Source organism: Ixodes scapularis, unplaced genomic scaffold (genome assembly GCF_016920785.2).
Source record: "Ixodes scapularis isolate PalLabHiFi unplaced genomic scaffold, ASM1692078v2 PGA_scaffold0__279_contigs__length_252992795, whole genome shotgun sequence".
Classification (NCBI taxonomy): Eukaryota; Metazoa; Arthropoda; class Arachnida; order Ixodida; family Ixodidae; genus Ixodes; species Ixodes scapularis.
This window is the reverse complement of record NW_024609835.1, coordinates 207608691-207623772: the sequence shown is the minus strand read 5'-3', so window position 1 is coordinate 207623772 and position 15082 is coordinate 207608691. Positions and strand designations below refer to the sequence as shown.

Here is a 15082-nt window from a genome sequence, read left to right as displayed (position 1 = left end):
AAACAAGCTCCTTGATCATTACCAGTGTGATTTTCGCTAAACGCGGTCGACGGTTGGCCATCTAATCCACTTTGAGACTGCTGTTCGAGAGACCTTTGTAAATAGATAGCATTGTTTTTCTGTCTTTTTTTACTTGCAAAGGGCACTTGATACGACGTGGCGCTATGGCATTTTGCAAGATTTGTTCCACATTAGTCTTCGAGGCAGAATGCTAGGTGCTATCCATAGTTAGCTCCGGGACCGCACTTTTCGTGTGAAGCTTGTGGCAATTCTTTCTTATGAATCCTCGCAAAACAATGAAGTCCCACAGGACGGTGTGCTTAGCGTCACACTTTTTATCGTCAAAAAGAATTCTATTTCTCGAATTATATCCCCATTTTGTTGTGGTAGTGGTCGCTACTATTAGGTTGTATATATATGAGGGAGTAAAGAGGCAGAGGAAGTTACTTGTTTCGTTCCACCCGGACCAGGCGCGTGTGTGTGTTCGTTCCTCTCTGGCCTCGACGGTCGCCGGTCTCTACATGGTGTCAGAAGTGGGCGGCTAGCGCCTTTTCTCTTTTCAAGCGCCAGCACCAGCCTCGGAAGAGACCGCCATGGCCGAAGGGGAGGGAGCCACCGCCGGTCCGGGAGCGTTGCCAGTCGGTGCGCTCAATCTACGAGCACCGCCCCAGTTTGACTTCAGCCACCCCGGAAAATGGAAACAGTGCCATCAGCAGTTTGATGACTACGTCTACGCGTCAGGACTCTACGCCGCCAGCGACAAAGTCCGTGTTCGGACCCTACTATACTCCATGGGGCTGCAAGCGCGGGACGTTCTGACTTCGTTACACGTCGACGATTCAGACTTCGACAACTACGATCTCATCGCTGAGAAGTTCAACGCGTACTTCGTTCACCCAGTGAATGAGCTCTACAAGAGCGCACGCTTCCACAGACGGTTGCAGCAAGCGGGTGAGTCAGCTGACTCCTTTTTTACGACGCTCAGCTACATGGCAAAAAAATGTAACTACCCGTCGCGAGAAGTCGAGGAGCGGCTCATTCGCGACCGTTTTGTGGTGGGCTTGCGAGACACAAAGCTGTCGGACAGACTGTGCCGAAACACGAAGCTTACGTTGGACGAAGCGCTCATTCAAGTTCGCCAATACGAGGACGCAGAGAGGGACCGGAAGCTGCGGGACTCGTTGGCATCTACAGCCATGGCAGCTTCAGCAGAAGCGAAAGCGTTAAACATTGACGCAGCAAAAGTTGCGAAGAACCGCCTGCCAAGGCCGAAGCAAGCAAGCGGTGACGCAGCGAGAGCATCTTCATGCGGCTTTTGCGGACGTTCTCCGCATCCGCGCTCAGAGTGCCCTGCTAACCGTGCGCAATGCAACAAATGCCACAAGAAGGGCCACTTCGCAGCTGTCTGCCGCGCCAAGAATAAGTTGGCTTCGCTGGAGCTTGGTGCCGTCCGTTGTCCGTCCAAGGCTGGAGCGAAGTTTGTAGACGTGAAGGTCAACGACGTACTGCTGAGCTTCAAGGTTAACAGCGGAGCGGAGGTCACCGTCGTCCCCAGTACGTTTTCGGGGATACCAGCTCGCCTGGAGCCCCCAGAAGGGGAGTTGACAGGACCCGCCGGTCAACCGTTGGACGTGCTAGGAACGTTCGTCGCGGCCTTGGAATGGAAAACCAAGCGCGTCAAGCAAAAGCTCTACGTTGTGCGTTCGCAAGTTTTTCGCTTGTTGGGATTTCCGGCAATTCAGGCGTTGGGCGTGGTCAAGTTTGTGGATCACCTTCCGGAGTCTTCTGCCGAAAACAGTCCTACTGAGCTCGACGGGACTTTCTCAAAACAGCTCTTTCAGGGACTCGGAGAACTTCGGGAGCAGTACACAATTCGTCTTCAGCAGAACGCGGTACCGTACTCGCTGCACGTTCCGCGAGGGGTCCCCATCCCACTACGCGATGTCGTAAAGTCTGAACTAGACAAGATGGAGGCCCAAGGGGTAATCCGAAGAGTAACCAAACCGACACCGTGGTGCGCAGGCATGGTAGTGGTGCCGAAAGCTTCGGGAAGCTACCGCATATGCGTGGACCTGACTCGACTGAACCGGGCAGTGCTTCGTGAACGTCACATCCTGCCGACAGTGGATCAAGTGCTTGGACTTCTGGGCGAGGCACGAGTCTTCTCCAAGCTCGACGCCACGTCAAATTTTCACCAAGTGAAGCTGTCAAGTGAGTCCCAGGAACTTACAACGTTCATTACCCCGTTCGGACGGTTCTGCTTTTGTCGGTTGCCTTTCGGGATTACCTCTGCGCCGGAATATTTTCAACGCCAGATGTCGTACATTCTGGAGGGCCAAGATGGAGTTGTCAATATGATTGATGATATTCTCGTTTGTGGCCGAGATGTTGTGGAACACGACAAGCGTCTCACAGAGGTTCTCGACCGCTTAAAGAAAGCAGGTCTGACTCTGAACAGGTCCAAGTGCAAGTTTGGCGTCACCAGTGTAAAGTTCCTTGGCGTGGTCGTCAGCCAGAATGGCATTATGCCAGACCCTGAGAAGGTGGAGGCTGTACAGCACATGGATCCACCGGTCGACGTCGGAGGTGTCCGTAGACTGTTAGGCATGGTCAACCACGTAGGTAGGTTTTTGCCACATCTGTCTGCCGTCACGGCACCTATTCGAGAATTGCTGAGCAAGAGAAGTGGGTGGGTCTGGGGACCAAACCAGCAGGCTGCCTTCCTCAAGTTGAAGACTATGCTCTCTTCAGACATTTGTATGGCTTGTTACAATCCGGAGCACCCGACCATAGTGTCTGCTAACTCCAGCTCTTTCGGTCTTGGTGCAGTCCTTCTCCAGGATCAACCGTCTGGCGAGCGTCGGGCGGTGGCTTTTGCTTCACGGTCACTTAGTGCGACCGAGCAGAGGTACAGTCAGACCGAAAAGGAGACTTTGGCAGTCACATGGGCCGTGTGTCGCTTCGATGAGTACGTCCGGGGACTGCGGTTTACAGTGGAAACCGATCACCAGCCCTTGACTGCGTTGCTTGGCGACATGGACGTAGACCTTCTTCCTCCACGAGTTCAGCGACTGAGGATAAAGTTGATGCGGTATCAGTACCAGATTTTATACGTTCCTGGGAAGCTCCTGGCAACGGCCGACACCCTGTCCCGAGCGCCGTTGAGCCGAACAGCTCCATCGACCTGCGACAGCCTAGAGCTGTACGTACAGAGCGTGGTTCACGCAATCCAAGAAGGTGCGCCCGTCAGCCTCGAGGTGGTCCGTCGACAACAGTCAACAGATGGCGAGTGCACAGCACTGGCAAAGTTCTGTGACCAAGGTTGGCCTCAGAAGACCAAGGTTCCGTGTCACCTAATGAAGTACTGGAACTACCGCGGGGAACTAACCGTTTGTGAAGGTGTGCTTCTCAAAGGAGGACGCCTCGTTATTCTTGCATTGCTGCGACCTGAGGTCCTGCAGGCCATTCACGAGGGACACCAAGGAGTCAACCGATGCAAGGCACGGGCTCGAGACTCGGTGTGGTGGCCCAGTATCGGCGATCAAATCAAAACCATGGTCGAGAAGTGCGAGCGCTGCGCATCGACGAGGGTACAGCGGGCTGAACCTCTCATGACGTCGCCTCCAACAGAGCTACCTTGGCAACAGGTGGGAGTCGATTTATTCCACTTAAACGGCCAAGATTTTCTACTGATGGTGGACTATCACTCACGATATCCTGAAGTAATGACACTGCGAACCACGTCAAGTCAAGCCGTGATTTCTGCAGTAAAAAGTGTCATGGCGCGTTTCGGGATCCCTGAGGTACTTCGAAGTGACAACGGACCACAGTTTGCCTCCCACGACTTCGCCAGATTCGCGGAAGACTACGGATTTAAGCACGTCACTAGCAGTCCTGAATTTCTGCAGTCAAACGGAGAAGTGGAGCGTACAGTCCGGACAGTGAAGGACCTTTTGGTTAAAGGCGACGATCCGTTCTTGTCACTTCTCGTCTTTAGAGATACTCCTGGCGTCTTGGGTTTTAGCCCTGCTCAGCTGCTGATGGCTCGACAGCTCCGGACCCAAGTACCCAAGGCTGCCGAGAAACTCCAGCCGGCATGGCCGAAGTCACAGGTCTTTCTGGAGCGGGACAGCGCGGCGAAGCGACGCCAAGCTTCCGACTTCGACCGTCGTCATGGAGTGCGCGAGCTCAGGGAACTTTCACCTGGCGAAGATGTGTGGGTGACCGACGCACAGTGCCCTGCTCAAGTGCTTAGCCGAGCACAACGCCCACGCTCTTATGTCATCGAAACTCCGCGGGGTGTATTGCAGAGAAATCGGCGACACCTGGTTCCTTTCGGGAGCCAACCTACGGAGCCTGTTCCCGGCCTGCCAGCTCCGGTTCTGCCGGTTCCTGCGGCCGATGGAGCCAATGGCCTCCAACCCCAAGGTTCTGAACAACGAAGCCTGGTTACAACTCCCTCTTCGCAGCCTTCTGCCGAGGAAGCTCCCGCAGAGCCAAGGGCAAGTCCGAGAGCTGATGCAAGTCAGGCACCAGCGAATGTGTGGATCCACACTCCTCGACGCACGAGATCTGGCCGTCGAGTAGTAGCTCCAAAGAGACTGAACTTGTAGTGAGGTAGTATGTCCTGATGTGTTCATCCACGAAGGATAATTCTGAGAAAGGGGAATGTTGTGGTAGGGGTCGCTACTATTAGGTTGTATATATATGAGGGAGTAAAGAGGCAGAGGAAGTTACTTGTTTCGTTCCACCCGGACCAGGCGCGTGTGTGTGTTCGTTCCTCTCTGGCCTCGACGGTCGCCGGTCTCTACACATTTGTTCAGTACTCGCTCCATGTTGATGACGCACAAATTTCAGTCTCATCTTGTAATCCGACCATCTGTGACCGTCGACATCAACTTGCGATCAACAATTGGGTCAAAAGGGCAGATGTTGATGGTTTTAGGTTCTCTCCTGAGGAAACGGTTTGTGTGTACTTCTCTCTTCGCAGCGGAGTTTTGCTTAAGGCTTCTTTAATTATGTATGAAGTTCCTATTGCACTAAACAACGTACGCAAGTTTTTAGGTCTTATATTTGACTCTAAAACGACTTTCATTCCATATGTTAAGAGCCTCAAAATGAAATGTGTGAAATCACTTAATATACTAAGGGTCTTGTAGCACGTGTCCTGGAGGCTGATCGGTGTTGTTTATTGCGCATCTACCGCTCGGTCGTACGGCCCCAACTTGATTATGGGTGTATTGTGCACGGCACCGCGCGGGCATCGGTTCTCGAGATGCTGGACACCATTCATCATCGAGGGCTCCGACCTGGCAGAAGTTCCCGCATTTTCAGATCCGCCTCCTACCTATTGTTTGCAAAGAACGGCGATCTTGATGGCGTGGAATGCACGTTACGGAAACACTGTGGACGCTTTAAAGGGTTTTACGAAATGATATCGGGTTGGGATGGTCATGACTTCGGAGAGGCGTACAGGTCCTAGTCTGGCCCAAGTATACTCACACATACCACCGCAGATTCAAAGGCTTTTTTTCCGCGGTGAAATTGCGAGGATAAAGGGGAATATTTATTTCAGTCTTTCAGTCATCAAAGTTTGATGACGTAGTTGTGGGATAGGAACCACCCCCCTGAAGACAATCGAGCGCGGCTCATACTGAAGTAAATGGTCATTCTCAATCATTCTCCTAAAGCAAATGTGTCCCTTCGGACGTCTGAGATATGCTACAACATGCTATGGATATCCCATCGATGTCGCTCGAGCAGTCTGGTTTGGGTTAAGTTGCGTCCATAAAAGGGGCACCGATTTTGATCAAAAGTCACTCTGATGATGCTATCGAGACCTGGAAAAGTGCAGGGATATTTTCACAGGGTTATAAAACTGAAAAATAGTTACATCGTATTTATGGGAGTGCGAAGCCTAGGGCCAATTTGCAAGTTCCATATGCAATCTGCTCGTTGAAACCGTAACAGGGCCGTATCGGTAAACTCTAAAAGTGTTGTGGTGAGTAATATGAGATCAAAAGCATTGTTAGAAAGGGAAACGTTATTTATTTCTGCGTTTTCATTTGGATTTCAACCATAGAAGCTTCCGTGTCCGCCGTAGGATCCGAGCCCGCCGTATCTGCTGTACACTCCTCCATGGCGCAGACTGCTTCCGTATGCAAGCCCGTAGCCGCCGTAGTTGTCGGCTACGCAGCCGCCGTAGCCGCCGTGGCGGGCGTGGCCGCTGTAGCCGCCGTAGCGGGCGTAGCCGCCCTAGCCTTCCTAGCTGGCGTAGCCGCCGTAGCCGGCGTGGCCGGCGCAGCCGCCGTAGCCGCCCTAGCCTCCCTAGCCGCCCTAGCTGGCGTAGCCGCCGTAGCCGGCGTAGCCGCCGTAGCCGCCCTAGCTTTCCTAGCAGGTGTAGCCGCCGTAGCTGGCGTGGCCGGTGTAGCAGCCGTAGCCGCCCTAGCCCTCCTAGCTGGCGTAGCCGCTGTAGCCGGCGTGGCCGGTGTAGCCGCCGTAGCCGCCCTAGCCTTCCTAGCAGGCGTAGCCGCCGTAGCCGGCGTGGCCGGTGTAGCCGCCGTAGCCGCCCTAGCCTTCCTAGCAGGCGTAGCCGCCGTAGCCGGCGTGGCCGGTGTAGCCGCCGTAGCCGCCCTAGCCTTCCTAGCTGGCGTAGCCGCCGTAGCGGGCGTAGCCGCCGTAGCCGGCGTAGCCGCTGTAGCCGCCGTAGCCGCCCTAGCCGCCCTTTTGGAGCCTCCGAGCACGCCGGCAACAGCCACGATGAGGATAGTCAGACGAAGCTGCAGGAGAATTCCAAGGTGAGTTTAACAAGTTGCAATGCGACGTTTTTGAACCGATATCAAAGTCTACATTTTTGCATACAGTGGCTATTATTTGTTTTCGTATGCTATTTGAAAAAAAAAAAAATGTTCGGCCCGATATTCCAGCGCGAAGAGCCGAACAAGCAGCGCTCGGTCACAGAACACTTGAGGACTCGCGTTTCTTTTACTCGGGGCGTAACTTTTATCGTTTCGTCTTAGTTTCTTGTTCACGAAAGTGACTGTACAATCTCAACCCGAACGCCCGTTGCTTGAACCTTCTGGGCCAAATTGTTGCGATGCCGAAGCACTCTAGCTAAGGAGCTGCCCGTGGCCTCGTAGAGTCAGTCTTGCTCTCGCTTCCTGTTCCGCCGCCAAATCGCTGCCCGCTTTCTGCTGTCTCGACGCTCCTTCTTTGTTTTGTTTGGCACAAGTTTGCGAACTAAATTTTTTTTGTCAGTTCATTATTTATCGCCTCTTCGCCTTAACCATGTTTTACATGCAGTGACTGTGCGAAAAACAATCGGTGCTACAGCCGACGCTGCGAGTGCTATCGCAATGTTAGGTTTCACATGCTCCAACAACCGCGCGATTTCTGTCGGCGCGGCCGGCTCTTCTAGTTTCAGCGGACACGGACGCGACGCGTTTGACTTTGCCTAAAATACAAAAGAAAAGTTGTAATAAGGCCAAATGTTTTACGAATACAACATGTAACCAGAAATTTCGAATAATCAAGCATTAAACCAAAAAGCTTTTAGGTGCCTAAATTTATTTTTGAATACGCAGCTATCGCGGATGAAAGCTGGCTAATGAACGGCTGGTTGACGAGAAAACGATCGCACCGACTCGGCCATAAAATACCAACCTTGCAAAACCAGTCGCAGAGCCGCTGCGACAGCGCGACTGCGATTTTAATCTACATTTTACTCAAATCGCACCGATTTCAAATAAAGATCGCAACATGTGAAACAGCGTTTACTCCGTGACAATAGTCACCGGTAGAGACACAAATAATTTACAATGGGGTACAAATAAAATAGCGCAAAATGGTCAAAAACAAGAAAATTGACAGAAGGGACACGTGGACTATCTACTTTCTTGTCTCTATTTTTTTTTGCGCTATTTTATTGTGTACCTAAAATGCACCAGTGTTTTACGGAACCGCGTTCCCGGTACGCGTCCCTCTTAGGAGGAACGCCATCGCTCCATCTTGCATCGGTGGTACTGGAACGAAGACTCGTTTCTCATTTATTTTTATATTTAACTGCAAATTTACCCGACTTTATTAGGCCTTTAGGCCTTCTTATCGTTCATTTCAACCTCTGATTTCAAGGGATGGGGAAGTGCCCGAGGGATTATCGAAAACAAAAAAAAACGGGAACAAATGTGACCGTCGGGACTCGATACATGGTTCTGTATGAATATTTTCATTCGACAGATTCGTTTTGTCCCTAAATTATCCAGCACTATTATTTCATTCAAAAAAGAAAATTTACCATTAATTTAACAACACGTTCTAATCTTACGAATGTTCCTTGCTAACCCCTGGAACCTGTAACGGGAACCCTTTCCCCGATTAAGGAGGAACGAGGCAAATGATTTTATTCCCGTTTTTAAGGAACGTAATAATCACCAACAATACTCTATTTCACCTCTTATGTATCGCAGGAAAGGCTAACAGCGCGAGCTCTTTGCTCTAGGGCACAGTCAGGGCGGCACAAGCTGTCGTGCATTGAGGACAGCTGCCAACGCTATGAGCTCGCGGTTCTAGCCTTCGCTCCGGTACAACATAATTGAAATGGAGTACAGCACTTTTGTGAATGGCCAGCAATACATGTTAAGAGGTCTGCGTGCACACGACCCAGCAGATCCCACTTCATATCGTATGTCTTTATGTGAACTTTTCCCTTTTATGTGTTGAACTCTCTAAAGAGATTGTCGACGCGCGATAATATTTAAGCGTACATTTTTCATGCGTATTTCTCTAACTAAGGTTCCGTGTTATCGGATAAATCCATAGAAAACGTTCGCCGCCAAATTGCTCTCAAGAAAACTCCGAAATTCTAGTTCACAACGGAAAGATGAAAATAAAAGACGAGGTATTTTACAAATACATTTTATAAAATCACAAGGTCACTGTTGAGAGGAGCGTGTTAGTTTTTTTTTTTTTTAGTCTTGGGCCACTGACAAAAATGGGTTAACTTTTAGCTCGTTGAAGTTTGTTGTCGTTGCCACGACCAAAGCCGTTGTTTAAACTTCTAGTCTGGGCCACACTATTTGTGTGCTCGTTAGAGGAACTAGGGGTACATTTGTTTTTAAGTGATAGCTATGAACCCGCATATTTCAATGGAGGGAGAGTGCAGCTGAAGCTCCCGTACTTCCCAGCGACCACGTCCAGGAGTTTAGTCATTTTAGAGTAGCGACTTTTATGGAGGCAACACGTTTTGCAACATCTGTGGTGGAATAGTTAGCATTGCCAATAGTAATGCGCCAATGCCAAATACAGCTGACTAAATACCGTTCGATAAAGGTGAGTTCTGATGAATGTAGGGTACGTTCATGTCGCGACTTTTGATTTTAATTTTAAATTTTGAAAAATTGGCCACAAAATGAAATTAAACTCCGGATTTCCGAGAATTAAGGAACTAACAGAAATAAGCTCCGGTAAGCCCAGACTTTTTAGCGGATACTTAACTCCGAAAACCAAGCTGCTAATTTCAGGAGAAATAAACACAGAAAAACGGAATCCTACGTATATCTGATAAGAAATGCATCTTGTCTACCATCAGCTTAAAAAAAAAAAAAGAAGAAAAAAAAAAGCTGAAGGAAGTGACCCGGTTTAAGCAATCTTGTGTGTTCCTTCGGAATAAAATACTCGACATATTTTTTTATTGTGTAAAGAAGCTATGCCGTCGTGAACTCACGGAAAACGAGAGGATTAAGATTGATCTTATTCTATTTTTTATACTGCTTCTGACAGCGGATTGTGTTTTGTTAGATATATTCGCCCGGACTCCCGTCGCGCTTAAAAGAAAAGAATATATGGTTTATTATTGCTACAAGCAAACAAAGAGCAATTTTTAGATTAAATGTTTCTATTTCGCAGACCGGCGAAATGCGTGGCTACGAGCACTGAAATGTCCGTTTCGTAGGTGATCATCTGGCTTCACGGTGACACGGCGCTGCGGTGGGCAAGGCGTCTTTAACAACTCGGGAACAAGCCCCTGATCGATATCGTCACCTATCTGCACCGTCATCAGCGGACCACGGCGCGTGCCGATTCCATCTACCGCCAACGTGACCAGCCTCATCGGAGCCCTTTGCCTACTTAAGACCCTGTCGCTGTGCGACACGTTGCAGACCGGCGAAATGCGTGGCTACGGGCACTGAAATGTCCGTTTCGTAGGTAAGCCCTACTATCCTTCATTTTTTTTGTGCGACTTCCGCGGTTCATTTCGCCGGTCTGCCTGTGTTTAGTCTGCCTGTGTTTAGTTTGAAATGGGTGAACAAGGAGATTGCCTGTCCTGTCTGAAACCAGTCGCATCGGACGCCCTCTCCTTAAAGTGTTTTGAATGTTACAACGTGTATCATGTGGGTAAATGTTCCGGTGTGACAAAGAATGCCTTGAAGGCCATGAGTCCAGAGGATCGGACGGAATGGCAGTGTCAGACTTGTAAAATCCACACACAGCGACAGTCTACCCCTCCCGGAAGCTCTGGACAGTCATCGGGTGGGCTGGCACATGATCTTAGATTCGAGAGGCTACTAAAGCAAAACGAATCGATCAATCAAAAGTTGACTGCCGTTCTTAATCGAATGGATGCTATGGAAAAATCGCTAGAGTCGCAGACTGGGAAAAGTGACGCGCTGATCTACAAACTAGAAAACCAGAGAAAGACTATTGATGGGATTGAAGCAGCTATGGATGCACAGTCAGCATGGCAAGATGAGCTCATTGCTAAACTAGAAAGCCAAAATGCAGCAATAAGTGAATTAAAGCACAAAGTTAGTGAGCTGGAAGGATCGATAGCTAAAAGAGACGTTGAAATCTGTCAGCTCAAAGTAGCGGTTGATAACGCTGAACAGTATTCTAGACGTCAAAACATCGAAATTCACGGAGTAAGCCAGCAGCCCAACGAAAACCTCCTAGATATACTTAACCACATTTCTTCCAAACTGGTACTCCCTAAGCTAACTTTACAAGACGTTGAGGCAGCCCACAGGCTGAAAACAAAAGAAGGCAAAACTGCACCTATTCTGGTAAGGTTCAGAGACAGGAATACAAGGGATAGCTGGGCAAAAAAGCGATCTACCCTTCGTAATGAAAGAATCTACATCAATGAAAACTTGACTCGAACACTAAAGATTTACTGTGGGAAACAAAGAGATACGCCAAAGACAAGGGTTACACGTTTACGTGGATCAGGAACGGGAAAATTTTTGTTCGGCAAAAGGAGGGATCCGCTGTCATTCATATTGAAAGTGAACGGGACTTAGTGAAAATTAGGTAATAATGGAGTCCTCATTTGAATCTTTCAGATTTTGGGACACTCACGTAACTGAGTTGATGCAAATAGAAGGTTGCAAGGATCACAGGCTAAGCTTAGTGCATTTAAACGTAAGAAGCATTCATAAGCACTGGGATCAGTTGATGATGCTTATGACTAACCGATTGCAAACCTTTGACATACTTATCTTGAGCGAGGTAAATACAGATGAGTCAGCGTGCACATGGTTTACTTTACCGGGTTTCCACTCCCACTCTTTGTGCCGAAAGGGGAGAAGGGGTGGTGGCTTAATCATGTTTGTAAGCGATGCATGGTGTTCAGATAATTTAGATGTCTCATTCCAGCATGCAGAAACACTAGTTGTCAGGATATATAAAATTAATATATCCTACGTGATATTTGCCCTATATAGGCCACCAAGTTCCAATGTGCAACTATTCTGCGACGAATTTTCTGAAGCACTTAAGAAATATGATAATAACGAGCACCTAGTTATTGCGGGCGATTTTAATATTGACGTTTTAGATGAGGCAAGGCCGGGAGTCTCACGCTACCTGGACACTCTTGCCTCCTTTGGTTTAGAAAACACAATTAATAATTATACGCGGGAAGAATATTATGAAACGAAACTTACGAAGTCATGTATTGATCCCATAATCATTCGAATTTCTAATTTACACTCACTCTCTGGTGTAATAAAACAAAAAGTAGCCGACCACTACATTACGGTTCTTTTAGTCCTAGGAGAAAACACAAGCGAAAATTCAACGCCGGATGAAGCCTATAGGACTATTTTAAACAGTAAGCTCATTGACAGCCTTATTCAGCAATTTGATTGGAAATCACTTTTAGACTACAATCACATCATTGCCTACGACACTGTGGTTGACAAATTTCATGATATTTACGTGAAAGCTACGAAAAGGGTGAAGTTGGAAAGAAGAAAAGCAGAAAATATTTGGATAACCGATGAAATATTAGAGTTGTGCCACCAGAAAGAGAGACTCTGGAACAGATGCAAACAAAATCCAGCTGACAGCCTCCTCAAAAGAGAATTTCGCGAATTTAGAAATAGGGTTACATCAAAAATACGTTTAGCAAAAAAGAAATATTGTATTAACCAGTTCAATGCGGCCAATAAGAACTCGAAGAAAACATGGGAACTTGTAAACCAGCTAACAGGTCGAAAAACGAGGAATAATATTGATGACACTATTCTGAAACACTTCCGTGGATCAAGTTCATGGGAGGGCCTATCGGAATCCTTCAACAATACTTTCATTGACTCAGTAAAAAAACTGAAAAGTAACATACCCGTGGTACCATCAAAAGGTATTACAACCCCAGTCACTTGCGCTAATTCAGCTTACCTTCCAGATATGACAGAGCATGACCTCCTAATGATTATAAATTCTATGTCTTTGACAAAATCTCCCGGCATTGATAAGATAAGAATTCGAGATATACGCTATAATTTTAATAAACTAAAAGAAATCTTGCTTAAAATAATAAACGACGTTCTCCACACCGGTGATATCCCCAAAAAGCTTAAGGTATCTATTATAAGGCCTCTGTATAAAAAGGGAAAGCAACAAGACCTTGGAAGTTATCGGCCTATATCTATCCTGCCTGTGCTGATGCACATAATTGAAAAATGGGTTCATATGGCTATGAGCAGTTTCTGTGAAAAATTTTCTTTACTAAGCAAAACTCAATACGGTTTCCGTCAGCAAGGGAGTACACTAACATTGCTTGAGGACTTCTCTGACTACATTCATGATGCCATAGATAATAACAAAACCGCGTTAGCCCTATTAATTGACCTATCAAAGGCTTTCGACACCATTGACCATTCTTTACTTTTACAAAAACTAGAAAAACTAGGGTTTAGAGGTCCGTTTTCTAAGTTTTTCGAGAGTTATTTCACGGATAGATTTCAAATGGTAAAAATTATGAACCACGTGAGTAATAAAATTTCAGTCGATTGTGGAGTACCGCAGGGTAGTACATTGGGACCCATGTTATATAATGTTTACACCAACGATCTCGGTTGCTTGCCTTTTGCTTCGGAAATTTTCCAATATGCAGACGATACAGTGTTATTGCTACCATCTGATAACTATGAAAACTCAGTTTCTCTACTTCAAAAAGACGTTGATACATTATTGCTTTGGTTTGCTGTTAACATGATTTCTGTGAATGTTCCTAAGACTAAGCTTGTCTGTTTCCGTAATCCGCATAAACGTGTTCAGTTGTCTCCATGTATTCTCCTTCATACAGCTCATTGTCATAATTGCAACTGTTTGCCTCTGCCGTATAGCAGGTCTGTTAAATACCTAGGCATCTATTTCGACGAGCACATGTTGTGGAATGAACAAATATATTACATAATAAAACGTTTGCGTGTAATATCTGCCAACATGTATAAATTAAAATTTGTCAGCTCTTTAAGAATAAGATTGTTAGTTTTCAGATCACTAGTAGAATCGACGTTGCGTTACGGTATCACTGTATATGGTCATTGTTCTCGTTCTAAAATGACTGCGATAGATCGGGTATTAAAACAGATTGTGAACCATATCACCTATGGAACTGGGTACGAAACATTAGAAATGGAGGAAAAGGTGGCAAAGCTGGGTATTTTATTTTTTGAAAAATTTCATATCTTTGCTACAATCACGTAAAACTTTTTTTAATAAGACTTTTAAGAATAAAGTGGCCAAAACCAGAGTCTTAAGACATACAGAAAGATATGTTGTCCCGAAAGTATACACCCACTACGGAAAAAGAACAAGAAATCATTATATTCCAACATTATTTAATAGACTTCCTCAATTTTTAATAGCTATGACATCCTTAAAAAAAAATTCAAACTTAAAACCTGGTGTCATTCTTTAATTAATTAATTGTAATATGTCTAACTGCATAACTTCTAAGTGCCTTTTTTCTGTTGTGCAATTTGATTCCGATTTCCTCATGTCGATGCGTTCCGTCGTTTGCCTGGCCCCACACACAAGCACACCCCTGCTTTTGTGGGCCAGATCCCTGTTTTTGTATATATTTCCTGTGAATAAATATTATTATTATTATTATTACAAGAATAACTTAACATTCGTCCTAAGTAGGCGTGAAATATAACAACGTTTATAGTTTAGTTCCTCAAATATAAGTAACAGCCAAAATTCCAGATGGCATTTTGAGGCTCCCAACGTCTAAAAATTGCGACATGGCAGGTATATTTTACCCCGATTTTAGGATCGTTCTTCGCCAATTAGTGCATTTAGATACTTTTAAATTAAAATGTAAATGATAAATTGAAGTGGCAAGTCTGTGTTGTAATTCGATATCTTCCTAAATCTTTTATACCGAATGTCTCATTCAGTATATTTTCAGATACTGAATGTCGCATTCAGTAGATTAAATTAAAATTCAAAAATACAAAAATCAATCTTTTTGATAAGCAAATAAGTTCAAAACACCGTAGATAATTTAAAAAGCAGAATATACAAAACTGATGCATCTCACCAGAGTCGTCATGGTTTTCAGTAGGTTGGTCCCTTTGGAGTGTCTTGGCTGAAGTGTGATAGTGCACGTGGGGTTTCGGTGCGCTCGCGTTGTTTTATATAGAAAAATAACCCTGGCGGTGGACGGCGAGTTGTCTTCATATTCAGCCACGCGAATGTAAACTTACAACAAAAATTATGAAAAAAAAGAGACAGATTATAATTAAAATGCAGACATGTAGTCTAGACATATTCTGTAGAAGTTAAAATGTAA

The 15082-nt window shown here is 46.4% G+C and overlaps 1 protein-coding gene across 1 annotated transcript; it reads right to left on the bottom strand.

The window, feature by feature from the left end:
• Positions 1–6064: 6064 nt before the first annotated feature.
• LOC120842773 (ice-structuring glycoprotein-like) lies at positions 6065–14882 on the bottom strand. The gene is made up of 2 exons (XM_040213948.3): positions 14831–14882; positions 6065–6779 (listed from the first exon to the last, which is right to left on the bottom strand). Exons 1-2 carry the CDS (start codon positions 14840–14842, stop codon positions 6189–6191), a joined length of 603 nt encoding a protein of 200 aa, XP_040069882.2. The 5' UTR covers positions 14843–14882; the 3' UTR covers positions 6065–6188.
• Positions 14883–15082: the final 200 nt, after the last annotated feature.